The sequence below is a fragment of the Haliotis cracherodii genome, unplaced genomic scaffold, assembly GCF_022045235.1.
Source record: "Haliotis cracherodii isolate W230 unplaced genomic scaffold, xgHalCrac1.p SCAF_7, whole genome shotgun sequence".
Classification (NCBI taxonomy): domain Eukaryota; kingdom Metazoa; phylum Mollusca; class Gastropoda; order Lepetellida; family Haliotidae; genus Haliotis; species Haliotis cracherodii.
Genome location: NW_027266330.1, coordinates 56,235,442 through 56,252,754, shown reverse-complemented (window position 1 = coordinate 56,252,754; position 17,313 = coordinate 56,235,442). Strand labels below are relative to the sequence as shown.

The window sequence follows — 17,313 nt, the reverse complement described above, 5'->3', positions numbered from 1 at the left end:
TTAAATGATATGAATGAGTTTTGTGTTGGCGTAGGACCACTCACCTTCATCACAGAGTTTTGTGTTGGTGTAGGAAGACTGAAGGAAGTTTGTTCTCATCCGCGTCACCTGATCAAGCAGACTTTTCCTTGGAATATCGTATGGGTTCCTGAAACACAAAACATGAACTAGTCGATGTACTACTGATGCTGATTTTGTAGTGCTAGCTCACTGAGATACCATGCCACAGTTAAACATGAATACCCCACTCAGACACAGTATACCGACTCCGAGCCGACCAGTCCTTGTTTTAGCCCCTTAATGCCGAGCGCCAGACAGGGTAACAACAAGTACCATCTTATTACTTCTTTTGGTATGACGCGGCCGGGGATCGAACCCCGGACCTTCCGCTTTCTGGGCGGACGCTAGTGATAAGGGAGGCGGAGACGACCAGTCCTTGTTTGAGCCCCTTAATACCGAGTGCAAGGCAGGGTAACAACAAGTACCATTGTTTAACATCTTTTGGTATGACACGGTCGGGGATTGAACCCACGACCTTCCGTCCTCCAGGTGGAAGCTCTAGCACTAGACCAAGGAGGCGGTGAGTGAGTGAGTGAGTGAGTGAGTGAGTGAGTGAGTGAGTGAGTGAATAGTTTGTTACAGCTTTCAGCAATATTTGGCATATCACAACGGGTGACACCAACCATGGTCTCCCATACTGTACCCATGTGGGGAATCGAACCCAGACCTTCAGTGAGACAATCAAGCGCTTCCACCACAAGGCTGCACATCGCCCAGGATTGAGTGAATCACTTCACCTCACATCACAACCTGGTGGCAGTGATCACTCACCTGTAGAACTGAGGTTTGATGCCCCGGTCGGGCACGGCGATGCTGAACGTGGTGTACTCCTGTAGGTCCTGCTTCAGCCACGCCATGTTGCCTCCCAGGTTCTGCATCAACTGGTTGAAGTCCTTCCTCTGTAGCACTGACGTCTGACTCCTGAAACAGAAGCATCAACATGACCCAATGTCAGTGTCCGAAATAACTGCCTGCCTGCCTGCCTGTGGCTGGGCTGCAATAAAATTTTCTTTCGTCCACCAGCCCAACTGTCTGGCATATAATTTTAAGACTACTTACGTATTCAGTTTTATTATACCTTCTTTTACATTCTCAAGTAATTGTTTACATTATTTATCTCTTACTTTTCAATATTTGTCTCTTACTTTTCAATATTTCTATCTTACTTTTCAATATTTCTATCTTACTTTTCAATATTTCTATCTTACTTTCTCTTACTTTTCAATATTTTTATCTTACTTTCTCTTACTTTTCAATATTTTTATCTTACTTATCAATATTTGTCTCTTACTTTTCAATATTTGTATCTTACTTTCTCTTACTTTTCAATATTTGTCACTTACTTTTCAATATTTGTCTCTTACTTTTCAATATTTTGTCTCTTAATTCTCAATATTTGTCTCTTACTTTTCTCTTACTTTTCAATATTTGTATCTTACTTTCTCTTACTTTTTAATATTTTTCTCTTACTTTTCAATATTTGTCTCTTACTTTTCAATATTTCTTTTCAATATTTATAATGTCTGAATGTGGGCAGGTAAATTTGAAGAAGGCAGGCAACACTTATAGGTCTTGTTGGGTTTTTAAATTATTTGAAACACTGCCCCATGTCATCTTCAGGTCACCTGTCGCCATTACTTCTCCATAAAATGATCTTAGCTCTCCAACTCCAAACACTTATTTGGAACCTGTTTTGCAATTTTACCCATGAGTGTGTGAGTTGGGTCTAACATCACTTTGAACAGTGTTCCAGTTATATCACAGCCTAATGTGGGAGGAAAGCCCGAAGTTATGCAGGTCTGATGTTGACCACTTTGGTGAAACCCACAAGCAGGGTATGGTGCTGACAAACCTAGAACATAATTGAGGTGAACCAGGATGTGAACTCACAATCATAGGCTTCTGGGGTGCCAAAGGGGCACAACTCTGCAGAGCAAATTGTAGAGAATTAGACGACTGGGCCACAGGTGGCCCATATTACCTATAATGATGGTGTGTTAAAGACACACTATGAGTGAGTGAGTTGGGAATAGCACGACTTTGAACACTGTTTCAGCTATATCACAACAGTTTAGCTGTAGGAGTAAGTGAGTGATCTTATGCCACGTTCAGCATTATGCAAGCAGTATAACATCTTCCCGAGGCAAGAGAGTAAACTGACTATACAAGTCAGTTTCCACCCTTACCGAACTAGGCTGGTATTATGGAGTTAGATTTTGGCTGGACTAACGAGTCTATGCATAATCCTAACAAAATCGCGCACCGAAATCAAATCCGGTTCGTAAACTGCCGTGTAGATTTTGGTCGATTGCAGTATTTGCAAAGCATGTACACCGCTAACTCGTTGTCAGCAGACATTTTCCAAATCTTGGAATCAAGGTGCTCACGTGATTTGAAGCATATCGGGATGTAAGACCCGTTTCATCACGATATAGAACTTGATTATCTGTGTGAAGCAAACGCAAGTGATACGAGAGGTGGAATCTGATTGGTCCATAGGACAGGTTAAGAAGGGACGTAACTGGTAATAGCCAATGGTGGCGCTACGATCGAGCCCATGAATTCCAGCCTAGTTCGGCAAGGGTGGAAACTGGACTTTTAAAGTCAGTTAACTCCCTTGCCTCAGGAAGATGGCAGTATCAGAGCAAGGGGAGCAGGGAGACACCAGAAATTGGCTTTACACAATTTACCTAGGGGTACTGAACCCAGTGTCTTCGGCATGACAAGCGAACGCTTTACCAACTAGGCAACTACACTGCCCCTTAACAAGACACAGGCCGTAGTTGTTAACCGCTTCGGTAAAATAAATAACGGGCATGATAGTGACAAACCAAGGATAATGACCCCACAATCAGTGGATCCTCCTCCAGACAAGGGATACAACTCTACACAGTGATCCCATGACAGCTAAGTGCTATGATCTTGAAAGAGCTTCATTTCCTTTGGGAAGAAGTACATTCTGCATAGATAATGGACGGAACACAGTGTTGTATTTAGAGCCCGAGTCCGCAGCAAATGCACATAAAAATTCCCAAATAGGTATAAAATTCATGTCAGAGTAGTTCTAACTAACGTAATGTCTTGGTCGTGGTGATTTGATTTTCACTGATAACAGGGCAAATAAAGAGGAAAAAGGCTTAATTTCACATTAGTGTTAAAATACCTATGAAATTAAGAAAATATGAACTTTCTAAAAATTCGATTTTGAACTAAATAATGATTTTTCCTAATTTACCTGCCAAGGGCACTTTGTTTGAAATCCTTGAAAAAATCTTGGAACTTGATACAACAGTTCCATTGGATTCAAATTTCTTCACAGTAAATTAAAGACCCCCAGACCATCAGGTACTATTAAAAGATTTGGGCAGTAAATAACTCACCTGGAGCTGACTTTGATTCCTTCATTGTGTTGTGGCTTCTGACCCACTGAGGCGATCAGCCTGTCCATTTCTATCTTGGCCTGATGGGATAAGAGACATACAACCATTAGTGAGTGAGTGAGTGAGTTGGGTTCAACGCCGCTTTTAACATTATTCCAGTTATATCACAGCGTGTCAGCTTAATGTGGGAGGAAAGCACGAAGTGATGCAGGTCTCAGACGTTTACCACTTCGGTGAAACCCACGAGCACGGGTATGGTGCTGACAAACCTAGAAACATAATCGGGGTGAACCGGGATTTGAACCCACAATCATAGGTTTCTGGCGTGCCAAAGGGACGCAACTCTGCACAGCGAAACGCGGCGCCGTAGACGACTGGGCCACCCGTGCCCCCATACAACCATTAACAACAACGACAATAATGATGTGCATAATCATAAAGTGCCAAATCCACACCAAAAGCATGATCCAAGTGCTTTATTATTACTCTGGTCAATGGAGTACACAACCAAAGCTGCCTGTGAGATGCTAGAAGGTAAACAGCCACATAACCATCTCATTCACTGTTGTAAAGAGGCATATTTCGTACAAGGTTTTGTTTGTTTGTTTGTTTGTGCATTGTTGATTAACACTGCACTCAGCATTTTCCATCTATATGACGGTGGTCCGGAAATAATCAAGTCTGGGACAGACAATCCAGTGATTGACACCATGAGCATCCATCTACGCAACTGGGATGTGATGATATGTATCCACCAAGTCAGCGAGCCTGACCACCCGATCCCATTAGTCGCTGATTATGACAGGCATAGTCGCCTTTGACAGAATGGGTTGCTCAAGATGGTTGGTTGGTTTGTTTGTTGTTTAACGCCGCACTCAGCAATATTCCAGCTATATGACGGTGGTCTGTAAATAATCGAGTCTGGACCAGACAATCCAGTGATTATTATCATGAGCATCGATCCACGCAATTGGGATCCATGATATGCATCAACCAAGTCAGTGAGCCTGACCACCCGATCCCGTTAGTCGCCTTTTACAACAAGCATGGGTTGCTGAAGCATGCTCAAGATGGATTCTAACCCGGATCTTCATAGGTATCGTACAAAGAAACTTACCAAAAGAGACATGTGCTAAAACAGTGCTTAACTTTACTGATTAAAAATACGTGTGCTATGCAAAGGTCCCTGTGCCACCGTTTTAAAATGTTATTGTGATCAGTGATTGTGACAAAATTTTGCACCTTCAGAACAACACCTGGATTACCAAGGGCTTTATCTAGAATCCTAAACCCACTGCACCTTTGGGCTATAGTATTGTAGGTATCTTGCTATCTAATCCTAACCTTGTGAGAGGTCCTACTTTCAAGTGAGACCTGCTGAAATGGTTTTACAGCTGAACTGTATAAACAGCCTTTTGATATGCTCCTAATGTTGATTTTTTACATAAAAATTCCATGATGTGAATTGAACCTGCAACCTCACAAGTCATGTTTACTATAATAACCCACTGTTTTCCCACTGAGCCCCTGGGGCAGGTGATGAAAGAGTTTAATCTTACATGTCATGACTTCAGTTGTATGCTTGCTGCACATGATCTTTCTCTCGCTTGCTGTCATCGAATTTGATTTATACTGTGACTATTGTATTATTTCATTGTAAGGTATCCAGATATTTTCTTATACTTTTGGTACTTCCAGCTTTTAGATGGTTAATAAGTTAGTTACACTCCGCCTCGGTTTTGACTGCCAATAAAAATGTCAAAATTAGGACATCGTATTTGCGTGCGAAGTACCTGGTTTTTAAGTTTCTTGAGGTAGGTGATGACGCTGTAGCTGAGGCAGTTGTCCATGTTGTCAGGGACGAGGTTCGCCGCACCCATCCTGGCCATCGCCCGGCGTAATGGCTGCAGAGGAGGACACATATCATGAAGGAATTACCACAAACACTGCACCTTTCTTACTCTAGGATAGTTACCGGTACATATATTCAGGATCTCTACACAAGGATAGTTACAAATATTCAGGATCTCTACACAAGGATAGTTACATATATTCAGGATCTCTACACAAGGATAGTTACAAATATTCAGGATCTCTACTCTAGGATAGTTACATATAGTCAGGATCTCTACTCTGGGATAGTTACATATAGTCAGGATCTCTACTTTAGGATAGTTACATATATTCAGGATCTCTACTCTAGGATAGTTACATATAGTCAGGATCTCTACTCTAGGATAGTTACATATAGTCAGGATCTCTACTCTAGGATAGTTACATATATTCAGGATCTCTACTCTAGGATAGTTAATCATAGTCAGGATCACTACTCTAGGATAGTTACATATATTCAGGATCTCTACTCTAGGATAGTTACATATATTCAGGATCTCTACACAAGGATAGTTACATATAGTCAGGATCTCTACTTTAGATTAGATACATATATTCAGGATCTCTACTCTAGGATAGTTACATATATTCAGGATCTCTACACAAGGATAGTTACATATAGTCAGGATCTCTACTTTAGATTAGATACATATATTCAGGATCTCTACTCTAGGATAGTTACATATAGTCAGGATCTCTACTTTAGGATAGTTACATATATTCAGGATCTCTACTCTAGGATAGTTACATATAGTCAGGATCTCTACTTTAGGATAGTTACATATAGTCAGGATCTCTACTCTAGGATAGTTACATATATTCAGGATCTCTTCTCTAGGATAGTTACATATATTCAGGATCTCTACTCTAGGATAGTTACATATATTCAGGATCTCTACACAAGGATAGTTACATATAGTCAGGATCTCTACTCTAGGATAGTTACATATAGTCAGGATCTCTACTTTAGTATAGTTACATATATTCAGGATCGCTACTCAAGGATAGTTACAAATATTCAGGATCTCTACTTTAGGATAGTTACATATATTCAGGATCTCTACTCTAGGATAGTTACACACAGTCAGGATCTCTACTCTAGGATAGTTACACATAGTCAGGATCTCTACTCTAGGATAGTTACACATAGTCAGGATCTCTACTCTAGGATAGTTACACATAGTCAGGATCTCTACTTTAGGAAAGATACATATATTCAGGATCGCTACTTTAGGATAGTTACAAATATTCAGGATCTCTACTCAAGGATAGTTACAAATATTCAGGATCTCTACTTTAGATTAGATACATATATTCAGGATCGCTACTTTAGGATAGTTACATATATTCAGGATCTCTACTTTAGGATAGTTACAAATATTCAGGATCTCTACTTTAGGATAGTTACATATATTCAGGATCGCTACTTTTGATTAGATACATATATTCAGGATCGCTACTTTAGGATAGTTACATATATTCAGGATCTCTACTCTAGGATAGTTACATATAGTCAGGATCTCTACTTTAGGATAGTTACATATATTCAGGATCTCTACTCTAGGATAGTTACATATAGTCAGGATCTCTACTTTAGGATAGTTACATATAGTCAGGATCTCTACTCTAGGATAGTTACATATAGTCAGGATCTCTTCTCTAGGATAGTTACATATATTCAGGATCTCTACTCTAGGATAGTTACATATATTCAGGATCTCTACACAAGGATAGTTACATATAGTCAGGATCTCTACTCTAGGATAGTTACATATAGTCAGGATCTCTACTTTAGTATAGTTACATATATTCAGGATCGCTACTCAAGGATAGTTACAAATATTCAGGATCTCTACTTTAGGATAGTTACATATATTCAGGATCTCTACTCTAGGATAGTTACACACAGTCAGGATCTCTACTCTAGGATAGTTACATATAGTCAGGATCTCTACTTTAGGATAGTTACATATATTCAGGATCTCTACTCTAGGATAGTTACATATAGTCAGGATCTCTACTCTAGGATAGTTACATATAGTCAGGATCTCTACTCTAGGATAGTTACATATATTCAGGATCTCTACTCTAGGATAGTTAATCATAGTCAGGATCTCTACTCTAGGATAGTTACATATATTCAGGATCTCTACTTTAGGATAGTTACATATATTCAGGATCTCTACACAAGGATAGTTACATATAGTCAGGATCTCTACTTTAGATTAGATACATATATTCAGGATCTCTACTCTAGGATAGTTACATATATTCAGGATCTCTACACAAGGATAGTTACATATAGTCAGGATCTCTACTTTAGATTAGATACATATATTCAGGATCTCTACTCTAGGATAGTTACACATAGTCAGGATCTCTACTCTAGGATAGTTACACATAGTCAGGATCTCTACTCTAGGATAGTTACACATAGTCAGGATCTCTACTTTAGGAAAGATACATATATTCAGGATCGCTACTTTAGGATAGTTACAAATATTCAGGATCTCTACTCAAGGATAGTTACAAATATTCAGGATCTCTACTTTAGATTAGATACATATATTCAGGATCGCTACTTTAGGATAGTTACATATATTCAGGATCTCTACTTTAGGATAGTTACAAATATTCAGGATCTCTACTTTAGGATAGTTACATATATTCAGGATCGCTACTTTTGATTAGATACATATATTCAGGATCGCTACTTTAGGATAGTTACATATATTCAGGATCGCTACTTTAGGATAGTTACATATATTCAGGATCGCTACTTTAGGATAGTTACATATATTCAGGATCGCTACTTTAGGATAGTTACATATATTCAGAATCGCTACTTTAGATTAGATACATATATTCAGGATCGCTACTTTAGGATAGTTACATATATTTAGGATCGCTACTTTAGGAAAGTTACATATATTCAGGATCGCTACTCTAGGATAGTTACATATATTCAGGATCGCTACTTTAGGATAGTTACATATATTCAGGATCGCTACTTTAGGATAGTTACATATATTCAGGATCGCTACTTTAGGATAGTTATATATATTCAGGATCGCTACTTTAGGATAGTTACCCTAAGCCAGGATCTCTACTCTAGGATAGCTATACAGTCAGGATCTCTACTCTAGGATAGTTATACAGTCAGGATATCTACTCTAGGATAGTTATACAGTCAGGATATCTACTCTAGGATATCTATACAGTCAGGATCTCTACTCTAGGATAGTTATACAGTCAGGATCTCTACTTTAGGATAGTTATACAGTCAGGATCTCTACTCTAGGATAGTTATACAGTCAGGATATCTACTCTAGGATAGCTATACAGTCAGGATCTCTACTCTAGGATAGTTATACAGTCAGGATCTCTACTCTAGGATAGCTACGCAGTTACGCAGTCACTCAGCCAGCATGTAGTACAACAACCAACCAATCAGTCAGCATGCAGTAAACTAAAGAGGCACTCACCCCAGCATAGTAACCAGGCATAGTCTTGAGGTAGTTCTCAAACTGTTGCCTCCATTTTGGTGTTGGTTTTAATTTGTGGACTTTAAACAGCTCCTCTGTTGATGAAAACATTTAAATATTTATAGAAGCATCAAAGACACAGTTGTATTTCACACAAAATCAACATAGCTGCATGACTGAAATAATAAAAAGTGGAAAATACATCTGAAAGCACCATACCGTATTCGACGTAATAAGCGTCACGCTCTAATAAGCGCCCACAGCGATATTTGCTAATATATTTGCCAGTAAACAATCCCAATTAGCACCCCTTCCGATTGATCAATGTACACAAGACTTATTTATTCGTGTGTAATACGCACTCGTGTGCTATATGCACCCATAATTATGGGCAATTAGATTCTGGAAAAAATATATCTGTCGTATATAAACATTTCAGGCTGTCAGCATAAACCACAAAATTTATCTTTCAATTCTGTTTTTTTTCCACCAAAATAATACTCTATTAAGAGCCCCTACTTCTAATTTTTAGAGCGCCTTAAGTCGAATATGGAATAGTAAATCTTCTGGGTGCAAACATAAATACTCCCCACTAAAACATTGTGCCTACAAAAGGTGAAACAGCAAGACAGGTTTGACGACATATTCATATTGAATATGTCGCTAACACTATCTCTACCCTCTGTGAATAACTTGTAAATAAATAATCAAACCTCCCTAATAATGGAATACAGTTATCTATTATAACTTATTTGGTCGCAAGGCAGGAGAGTTAACTGACTATAAAGTCCAGTTTCCACCCTTGCCGAACTAGGCTGATATTATGGAGTAATATTTTGGCTGGACTAACGAGTCTATGCATAGTCAAATTTAGTCGCGTAACTAAATCGACATCCGGTTTGTAAATTGTCATGCAGATTTCGACGATTGCAGGAATTACAAAGCATCTGTACCGTCAACGCAGTGTCAACAGATAGCTTCCAAATTTTTTCATGTTTTACACTTGATTTGATGCACTTCGCGAAGTAGGAACCGTTTTATTACAATACAGATCTTGATTATTGATCAGATCGTCTTGACTGGGCACAGCCATTTCGTTTGAAGCAAATGCAAGTGATATGAGATGTGGAATCTGATTGGTCAATAGGAGGGACATAGAAGGGACATAACTCATAATAGCCACTGGTGGTGCTAAGAAAAAGTCCTGAAATTCCAGCCTAGTTCGTCAAGGATGGAAACCAGACTTTCACAGTTAACTCCCTTGCCTCATGAAGATGTCATAAATTCCGAAATGAATGGAGAGCAAGGTTGAGGACTCACCCAGCAGAGGCAGCAAGATGGGGTAGTTGTACGGCATCACGAACAGGTTGACACAGCTCAGAACGCTACTGGCCTTCAGGTAGCCGAACGGATGACATATATCACTGTACTTAGCACTGTTACCAATAAACACCTGCAACAAGACAAACAGCTATTTGATAACAGAGTTCGATTTAAGAAAATTGATTTAACATGAACCAGGTGCTTATTCACATGAGTGAGTGAGAGTTTGGTTTTACGCCACTTTTAGCAATATTCCAGCAATATCACGGCGGGGGACACACGAAATTGGCTTCACACATTGTACCCATGTCGGGAATCGAACCCGGGTCTTTGGCATGACGAGCGAACGCTTTAACCACTAGGCTACCCGACTGCCCCTTATTCACATGAAAACAAAACCATGTTGTATCCTGGTCCCATTAATTTATCAAAGTTGAAACACAGAAGCATTTTAAACTAGTCTAAAGAAATAAAATCTCAAATCTCTGACGACTGTCATGATTTTACCTTAATTAATGAAGTATTGCTGCATTAGAGGAACATATGTACATAATCTTGCAGTTTGTTGTTTAACGCTGCACTTAGCAATATTTCAGCTATATGACGGCAGTCTGTAAATAATCGTGTCTGGAACAGACAATTCAGTGTTTGACATCATGAGCATCGATCCACTCAATTGGGATTCGAACCCACAATCATAGGTTTCTGGCGTGGCCAAGGGACACAACTCTGCACCGAAAATCGCCTTTTCCTGCACCGTGAATAAATCTTGACTTCTATTTGCCTTATCAGTGGTGATATATGTCGTCCACAACATTACAAAATGGTGTTCGGCTGTCATTCCACAGAGATGATCAATATATATCTTTCTTTCAGCTAACCATTCACACAACGTCATCCCCCTAAACATTTTTTTATGGAAATTACATGATTCACAAGCAGTGTCCAAAATTATTAACTGGCCACAGGCCAATGGTCCAGCAGTTAAATCGACCGTGGTGACACCACCATGGGTGACCGACCAGGGTGACCAACAGGGGGGACTGACCAGGATGACACCACCATGGGTGACCGACCGGGGTGACCGACCGGGGTGACCAACAGGGGGGTCTGACCAGGATGACACCACCATGGGTGACCGACCAGGGTGATCAACAGGGGGGACTGACCAGGATGACACCACCATGGGTGACCGACCAGGGTGACCAACAGGGGGGACTGACCAGGATGACACCACCATGGGTGACCGACCAGGGTGACCAACAGGGGGGACCAACAGGGGGGACTGACCAGGATGACACCACCATGGGTGACCGACCAGGGTGATCAACAGGGGGGACTGACCAGGATGACACCACCATGGGTGACCGACCAGGGTGACCAACAGGGGGGACTGACCAGGATGACACCACCATGGGTGACCGACCAGGGTGACCAACAGGGGGGACTGACCAGGATGACACCACCATGGGTGACTGACCAGGGTGACCAACAGGGGGGACTGACCAGGATGACACCACCATGGGTGACCGACAAGGGTGACCAACAGGGGGGACTGACCAGGATGACACCACCATGGGTGACCGACCAGGGTGACCAACAGGGGGGACTGACCAGGATGACACCATCATGGGTGACCGACGGGGGTGACCAGCAGGGGGGGGGGACTGACCAGGATGACACCATCATGGGTGACCGACCGGGGTGACCAACAGGGGGGTCTGACCAGGATGACACCACCATGGGTGACCGACCAGGGTGATCAACAGGGGGGACTGACCAGGATGACACCACCATGGGTGACCGACCAGGGTGACCAACAGGGGGGACTGACCAGGATGACACCACCATGGGTGACCGACCAGGGTGACCAACAGGGGGGACTGACCAGGATGACACCACCATGGGTGACCGACCAAGGTGACCAACAGGGGTGACCAACAGGGGGGACTGACCAGGATGACACCACCATGGGTGACCGACCAGGGTGATCAACAGGGGGGACTGACCAGGATGACACCACCATGGGTGACCGACCAGGGTGACCAACAGGGGGGACTGACCAGGATGACACCACCATGGGTGACCGACAAGGGTGACCAACAGGGGGGACTGACCAGGATGACACCACCATGGGTGACCGACCAGGGTGACCAACAGGGGGGACTGACCAGGATGACACCACCATGGGTGACCGACAAGGGTGACCAACAGGGGGGACTGACCAGGATGACACCACCATGGGTGACCGACCAGGGTGACCAACAGGGGGGACTGACCAGGATGACACCATCATGGGTGACCGACGGGGGTGACCAGCAGGGGGGGGGGACTGACCAGGATGACACCATCATGGGTGACCGACCGGGGTGACCAACAGGGGGGACTGACCAGGATGACACCACCATGGGTGACCGACCAGGGTGACCAACAGGGGGGACTGACCAGGATGACACCATCATGGGTGACCGACGGGGGTGACCAGCAGGGGGGGGGACTGACCAGGATGACACCATCATGGGTGACCGACCGGGGTGACCAACAGGGGGGACTGACCAGGATGACACCACCATGGGTGACCGACCAGGGTGACCAACAGGGGGGACTGACCAGGATGACACCATCATGGGTGACCGACGGGGGTGACCAGCAGGGGGGGGGACTGACCAGGATGACACCATCATGGGTGACCGACCGGGGTGACCAACAGGGGGGACTGACCAGGATGACACCACCATGGGTGACCGACCAGGGTGACCAACAGGGGGGACTGACCAGGATGACACCACCATGGGTGACCGACCAGGGTGACCAACAGGGGTGACCAACAGGGGAGACTGACCAGGATGACACCACCAAGGGTGACCGACCAGGGTGATCAACAGGGGGGACTGACCAGGATGACACCACCATGGGTGACCGACCAGGGTGACCAACAGGGGGGACTGACCAGGATGACACCACCATGGGTGACCGACCAGGGTGACCAACAGGGGGGACTGACCAGGATGACACCACCATGGGTGACCGACAAGGGTGACCAACAGGGGGGACTGACCAGGATGACACCACCATGGGTGACTGACCAGGGTGACCAACAGGGGGGACTGACCAGGATGACACCATCATGGGTGACCGACGGGGGTGACCAGCAGGGGGGGGGGGGACTGACCAGGATGACACCATCATGGGTGACCGACCGGGGTGACCAACAGGGGGGACTGACCAGGATGACACCATCATGGGTGACCGACCGGGGTGACCAACAGGGGTAACCAACAGGGGTGACTGACCAGGGTGACCGACCGGGGTGACCAACAGGGGGGACTGACCAGGGTGACCAACAGGGGTGACCGACCAGGGTGACTGACCTGCCAGCAGGAGTTTGGCTGTCGTCTCTCCAGGATGTACTGAGTGAGCGGTGATGGTTCCAGCTCGTACTTGTCGAAGGGTAGGTTCTCGATGACCATGGGATCACACGGAGAGCAGGAGAATCGCAACACAGGGTGGGCTGACCGCGGAGGCTGGGGATACAATACACATTCATAAATTGTCTAAACTCAGAACTGACCTTAACATTTACTTGCATTTATGGAGGCATAAATGTAAAACACGAAATAAAAGATGTGTGCGTACAGACCTATACAACGAGTGCACAGCATTTTGTAAATTTATACCTCCATAAATGCAAATTCATATTGAAGTTAATTATTATAAATAAATACATCAACAATAATAACTTCAAAGACAAATTTAATTATTAACACATTAACTGCAGACACTACAAAATCAGTGACAATAAGTCAGCGCTAAAATTCAACACAAGCCCCACCCATTCCATTATCAGCCAATTAGGAAAGAGTAATTTGTTTGTGGGCATGGCCTAATTTGTTTTCCATTTATGGAAACAAAATTAAAAAAAAAAAAAAATCAAATTCCGTAAATGATATTCAATTTATATCTTCTTTGTGGGCTCCTACTTACTACCAGTCATTGAGAACCATCATTGGATTCTTAACTGTCCTCAGCCAGAATAAGTGTTGGGCTAGTAGGCTGGTATTAACTTTAAAGACTGTCTAACCCATATTCCAAACAAGCTGTAAACTCACCAACTGCGGACTACTGACGTCAGGCCAGTAGGCCTCAGGGATGGGCCAGTGACCGACGGAGTACCCCTTCTGCGCAGATCTCGGGACGTAGATGAGCTTGCGGCAGTTGTGCCATGCAGCATTCAGCTGAGACTGCTGCAAGTTCAACTGTTTCTTATCTTCATTTCCATTCTCACGGTCAGAGATGATCTTGTTGGCGTCTTGATTCTCAGTTAGCGCTGGGCCTGGAAGGAATCGACATTGTTCTGATACTAGACAATCAACCTGACCACACATACTTTCAGGCATTATTGGTTGAAGTGAAAAGATTACTTCTTTATATGAGAGAGTTTAGTTCACATAAGAAATATTCCACATGTCAGATCCTGGGTACCAAGAATCCGACGATAGAAATCAGTCCACTAGTCCTATAACAAATAGCAAACCCCTTAAAAATGGCAAATGTCTACGAGGCCTTGTGATACCTTAACTATTGGGCAGTGTGGCAAGGACTTTAGGACTTGTGCCAATTTCTAACGTTGGAATAACCTTCACTCATTTATTTCTTTGTTTGTCTGTTTGTTGTTTAATGCCGCACTCAGCAATATTCCAGCTACATGGCAGCGGTCTGTAAATAATCGAGTCTGGACTAGACAATCCAGTGATTGATATTGATGGGATCGATGACATGCTTCAACCAAGTCAGCGAGCGTGACCATCCGATCCCGTTATTCGCCTCTTATGACAAGCATAGTCGCCTTTTACGGCAAGCATGGGTTGCTGAAGACCTATTCTACACGGATCTTCAAGGGTTCCCTGAACTGCTTAACCAAAACAAAGGAATCTGTACCACTTGGGTGCTTTATTAAATAGACACTTTACCTTTCAGAGTCCCATTTAGTTCTGAGCTGCCGTCTGCTTTAACACCTGAAATGAATAACAACGTAATATCTCACAGAACCTGCTGAATTCCGCTGTATTTTGCAGAAATATGCCCATCTTGCAGAAAATTACATTTTGTGCAGAACCCGATCAGAATTTTTCATCTATCAAAGAATTTGTCAAATACACTGCAGAATTTTAACATGTGAGTTGAAAGGTGGTTTTATTTCATTTCAAGTTGACATTTGTATTATTGCTTACCGAAAGTGCCATTTTGTAATGTTGTGTACAACAATTTTATTTGCTCATAAATAACCACGGATTGAGGCAAATGGAAGCCAAGATTTCATCTCAGAGTGCAAAGGCGCTGTAGGGTAGAGAATTCTAAAATCTTCAGTGAGTGAGTGAGTGAGTTGGGTTTAACATCGCTTTTAACAGTATTCCAGTCATATCCTGGCATGTCAGCTTAATGTGGGAGGAAAGCCCGAAGTGATGCAGGTCTCAGACGTTTACCACTTCGGTGAAACCCACGAGCACGGGTATGGTGCTGACAAACCTAGAAACATAATCGGGGGAGCCGGGACTCGAACCCACAATCATAGGTTTCTGGCGTGCCCAAGGGACGTAACTTGGCACCACACTCAGCAATATTCCAGCTATATGACGGCAGTCTGTAAATAATCGAGTCTGGACCAGACAATCCAGTGATTAATATCATGAGCATCAATCCATGCAATCGGGATTGATGACATGCATCAACCAAGTCAGCGAACCTGACCACCCGATCCCATTAGTCGCCTCTTGCGACAAGCATAGTGGCTTTTGGGGGCAGTAGTGTGTCAGTAGTTTCAAATTAAATAATGGATAGGGTTAGGGTTTGAAAACTTCATTAAAAAATGTTAAAATTATTTTTAAAAAAAAAATTCTTTTGACTGCACCCCTCAATATGACACAGATTATATGTACTAAGTTTGAGATGAATCCAGTGAATAGTTTAAGAGAAATCGCGGAGAGACAAAGTTTTCGGATGGACGGACGGATCCTTGGTATAACTATATACCCCCGACCTAAAAAGTCGGGGGTATAAAAATCCCAGCATAAACAAACTTGAAGATCGAAAAGATTAATTTGTGGTTTGAAAAAGGCCCTCCTTGAGTAAGGGAATAAACAGTCTGTGATGACGGTTAAACTTTCAATTACAAGTGCACACATCTGCACATAGACTGCGATCACACTACACCGCTCTGAGATGGGCTGTAGGCATTATCCTACCGTATTTTCTTGAGTACACTGCGCACCTAAGTGTGATGCGCATCCCCCTCTATAGGATTCAGTATATTTTAAATCAAAGATTCTTCGAGTATTATGCACAGAAAAATATTACATCCTACCCCTTCAGAAAATTCAGGTAAACAAACGGGTGATAAGAAACTTGGTCAGTACAAATTTGAAACTTAAGATAAAAATTCATCAGACATGTCTAGATTTTGTCTGATAAGTGGGTGTCTAAGGCTAAAAAAAATAATAGTCTTGGTTCTCAGGCACTGCCCACGTCATCATAAAGTTCATTACACATTTCATATTTTTTCCATTTTCCATTTTTTTTGTGCATTTGGTTTAAGTATTTGGAGTTTTATATTAACGTTCGGCAGGCTTTATGATGATGCTTGGTGCCTGAGAACCAAGACTAATATTTATATTTGCCTAACTAATGACACATAACTGTTTAATACAGCAAGCTTCAAGAATATAACCTCATCATTCCTCGTCTCACTCTTTCTACATAGTGTGTACATGTTACAGGTGTGACCTACCCTAGTGTGTACATGTTACAGGTGTGACCTACCCTAGTGTATACATGTTACAGGTGTGACCTACCCTAGTGTATACATGTTACAGGTGTGGCCTACCCTAGTGTATACATGTTACAGGTGTGACCTACCCTAATGTGTACATGTTGCAGGTGTGACCTACCCTAATGTGTACATGTTACAGGTGTGACCTACCCTAGTGTGTCCATGTTACAGGTGTGACCTACCCTAGTGTGTACATGTTACAGGTGTGACCTACCCTAATGTGTACATGTTACAGGTGTGACCTACCCTAGTGTGTCCATGTTACAGGTGTGACCTACCCTAGTGTGTCCATGTTACAGGTGTGACCTACCCTAGTGTGTACATGTTACAGGTGTGACCTACCCTA

General features: G+C 42.9%; 1 protein-coding gene across 1 annotated transcript in view; it reads right to left on the bottom strand.

The window, feature by feature from the left end:
* Nucleotides 1-17,313, bottom strand: part of LOC139447183 (integrator complex subunit 6-like) — a 34,238-nt gene that overhangs the window by 7,607 nt on the left and 9,318 nt on the right. Inside the window, exons 7-15 of the mRNA XM_071228396.1 lie at nucleotides 15,112-15,156; nucleotides 14,251-14,474; nucleotides 13,513-13,665; nucleotides 10,139-10,271; nucleotides 8,819-8,913; nucleotides 5,234-5,344; nucleotides 3,441-3,520; nucleotides 832-981; nucleotides 45-148 (exon numbers count right to left, since the gene is read on the bottom strand). Of these exons, the coding sequence (XP_071084497.1) occupies nucleotides 45-148; nucleotides 832-981; nucleotides 3,441-3,520; nucleotides 5,234-5,344; nucleotides 8,819-8,913; nucleotides 10,139-10,271; nucleotides 13,513-13,665; nucleotides 14,251-14,474; nucleotides 15,112-15,156 (1,095 nt within the window). The remainder of the gene's footprint in view (nucleotides 1-44; nucleotides 149-831; nucleotides 982-3,440; nucleotides 3,521-5,233; nucleotides 5,345-8,818; nucleotides 8,914-10,138; nucleotides 10,272-13,512; nucleotides 13,666-14,250; nucleotides 14,475-15,111; nucleotides 15,157-17,313) is intronic.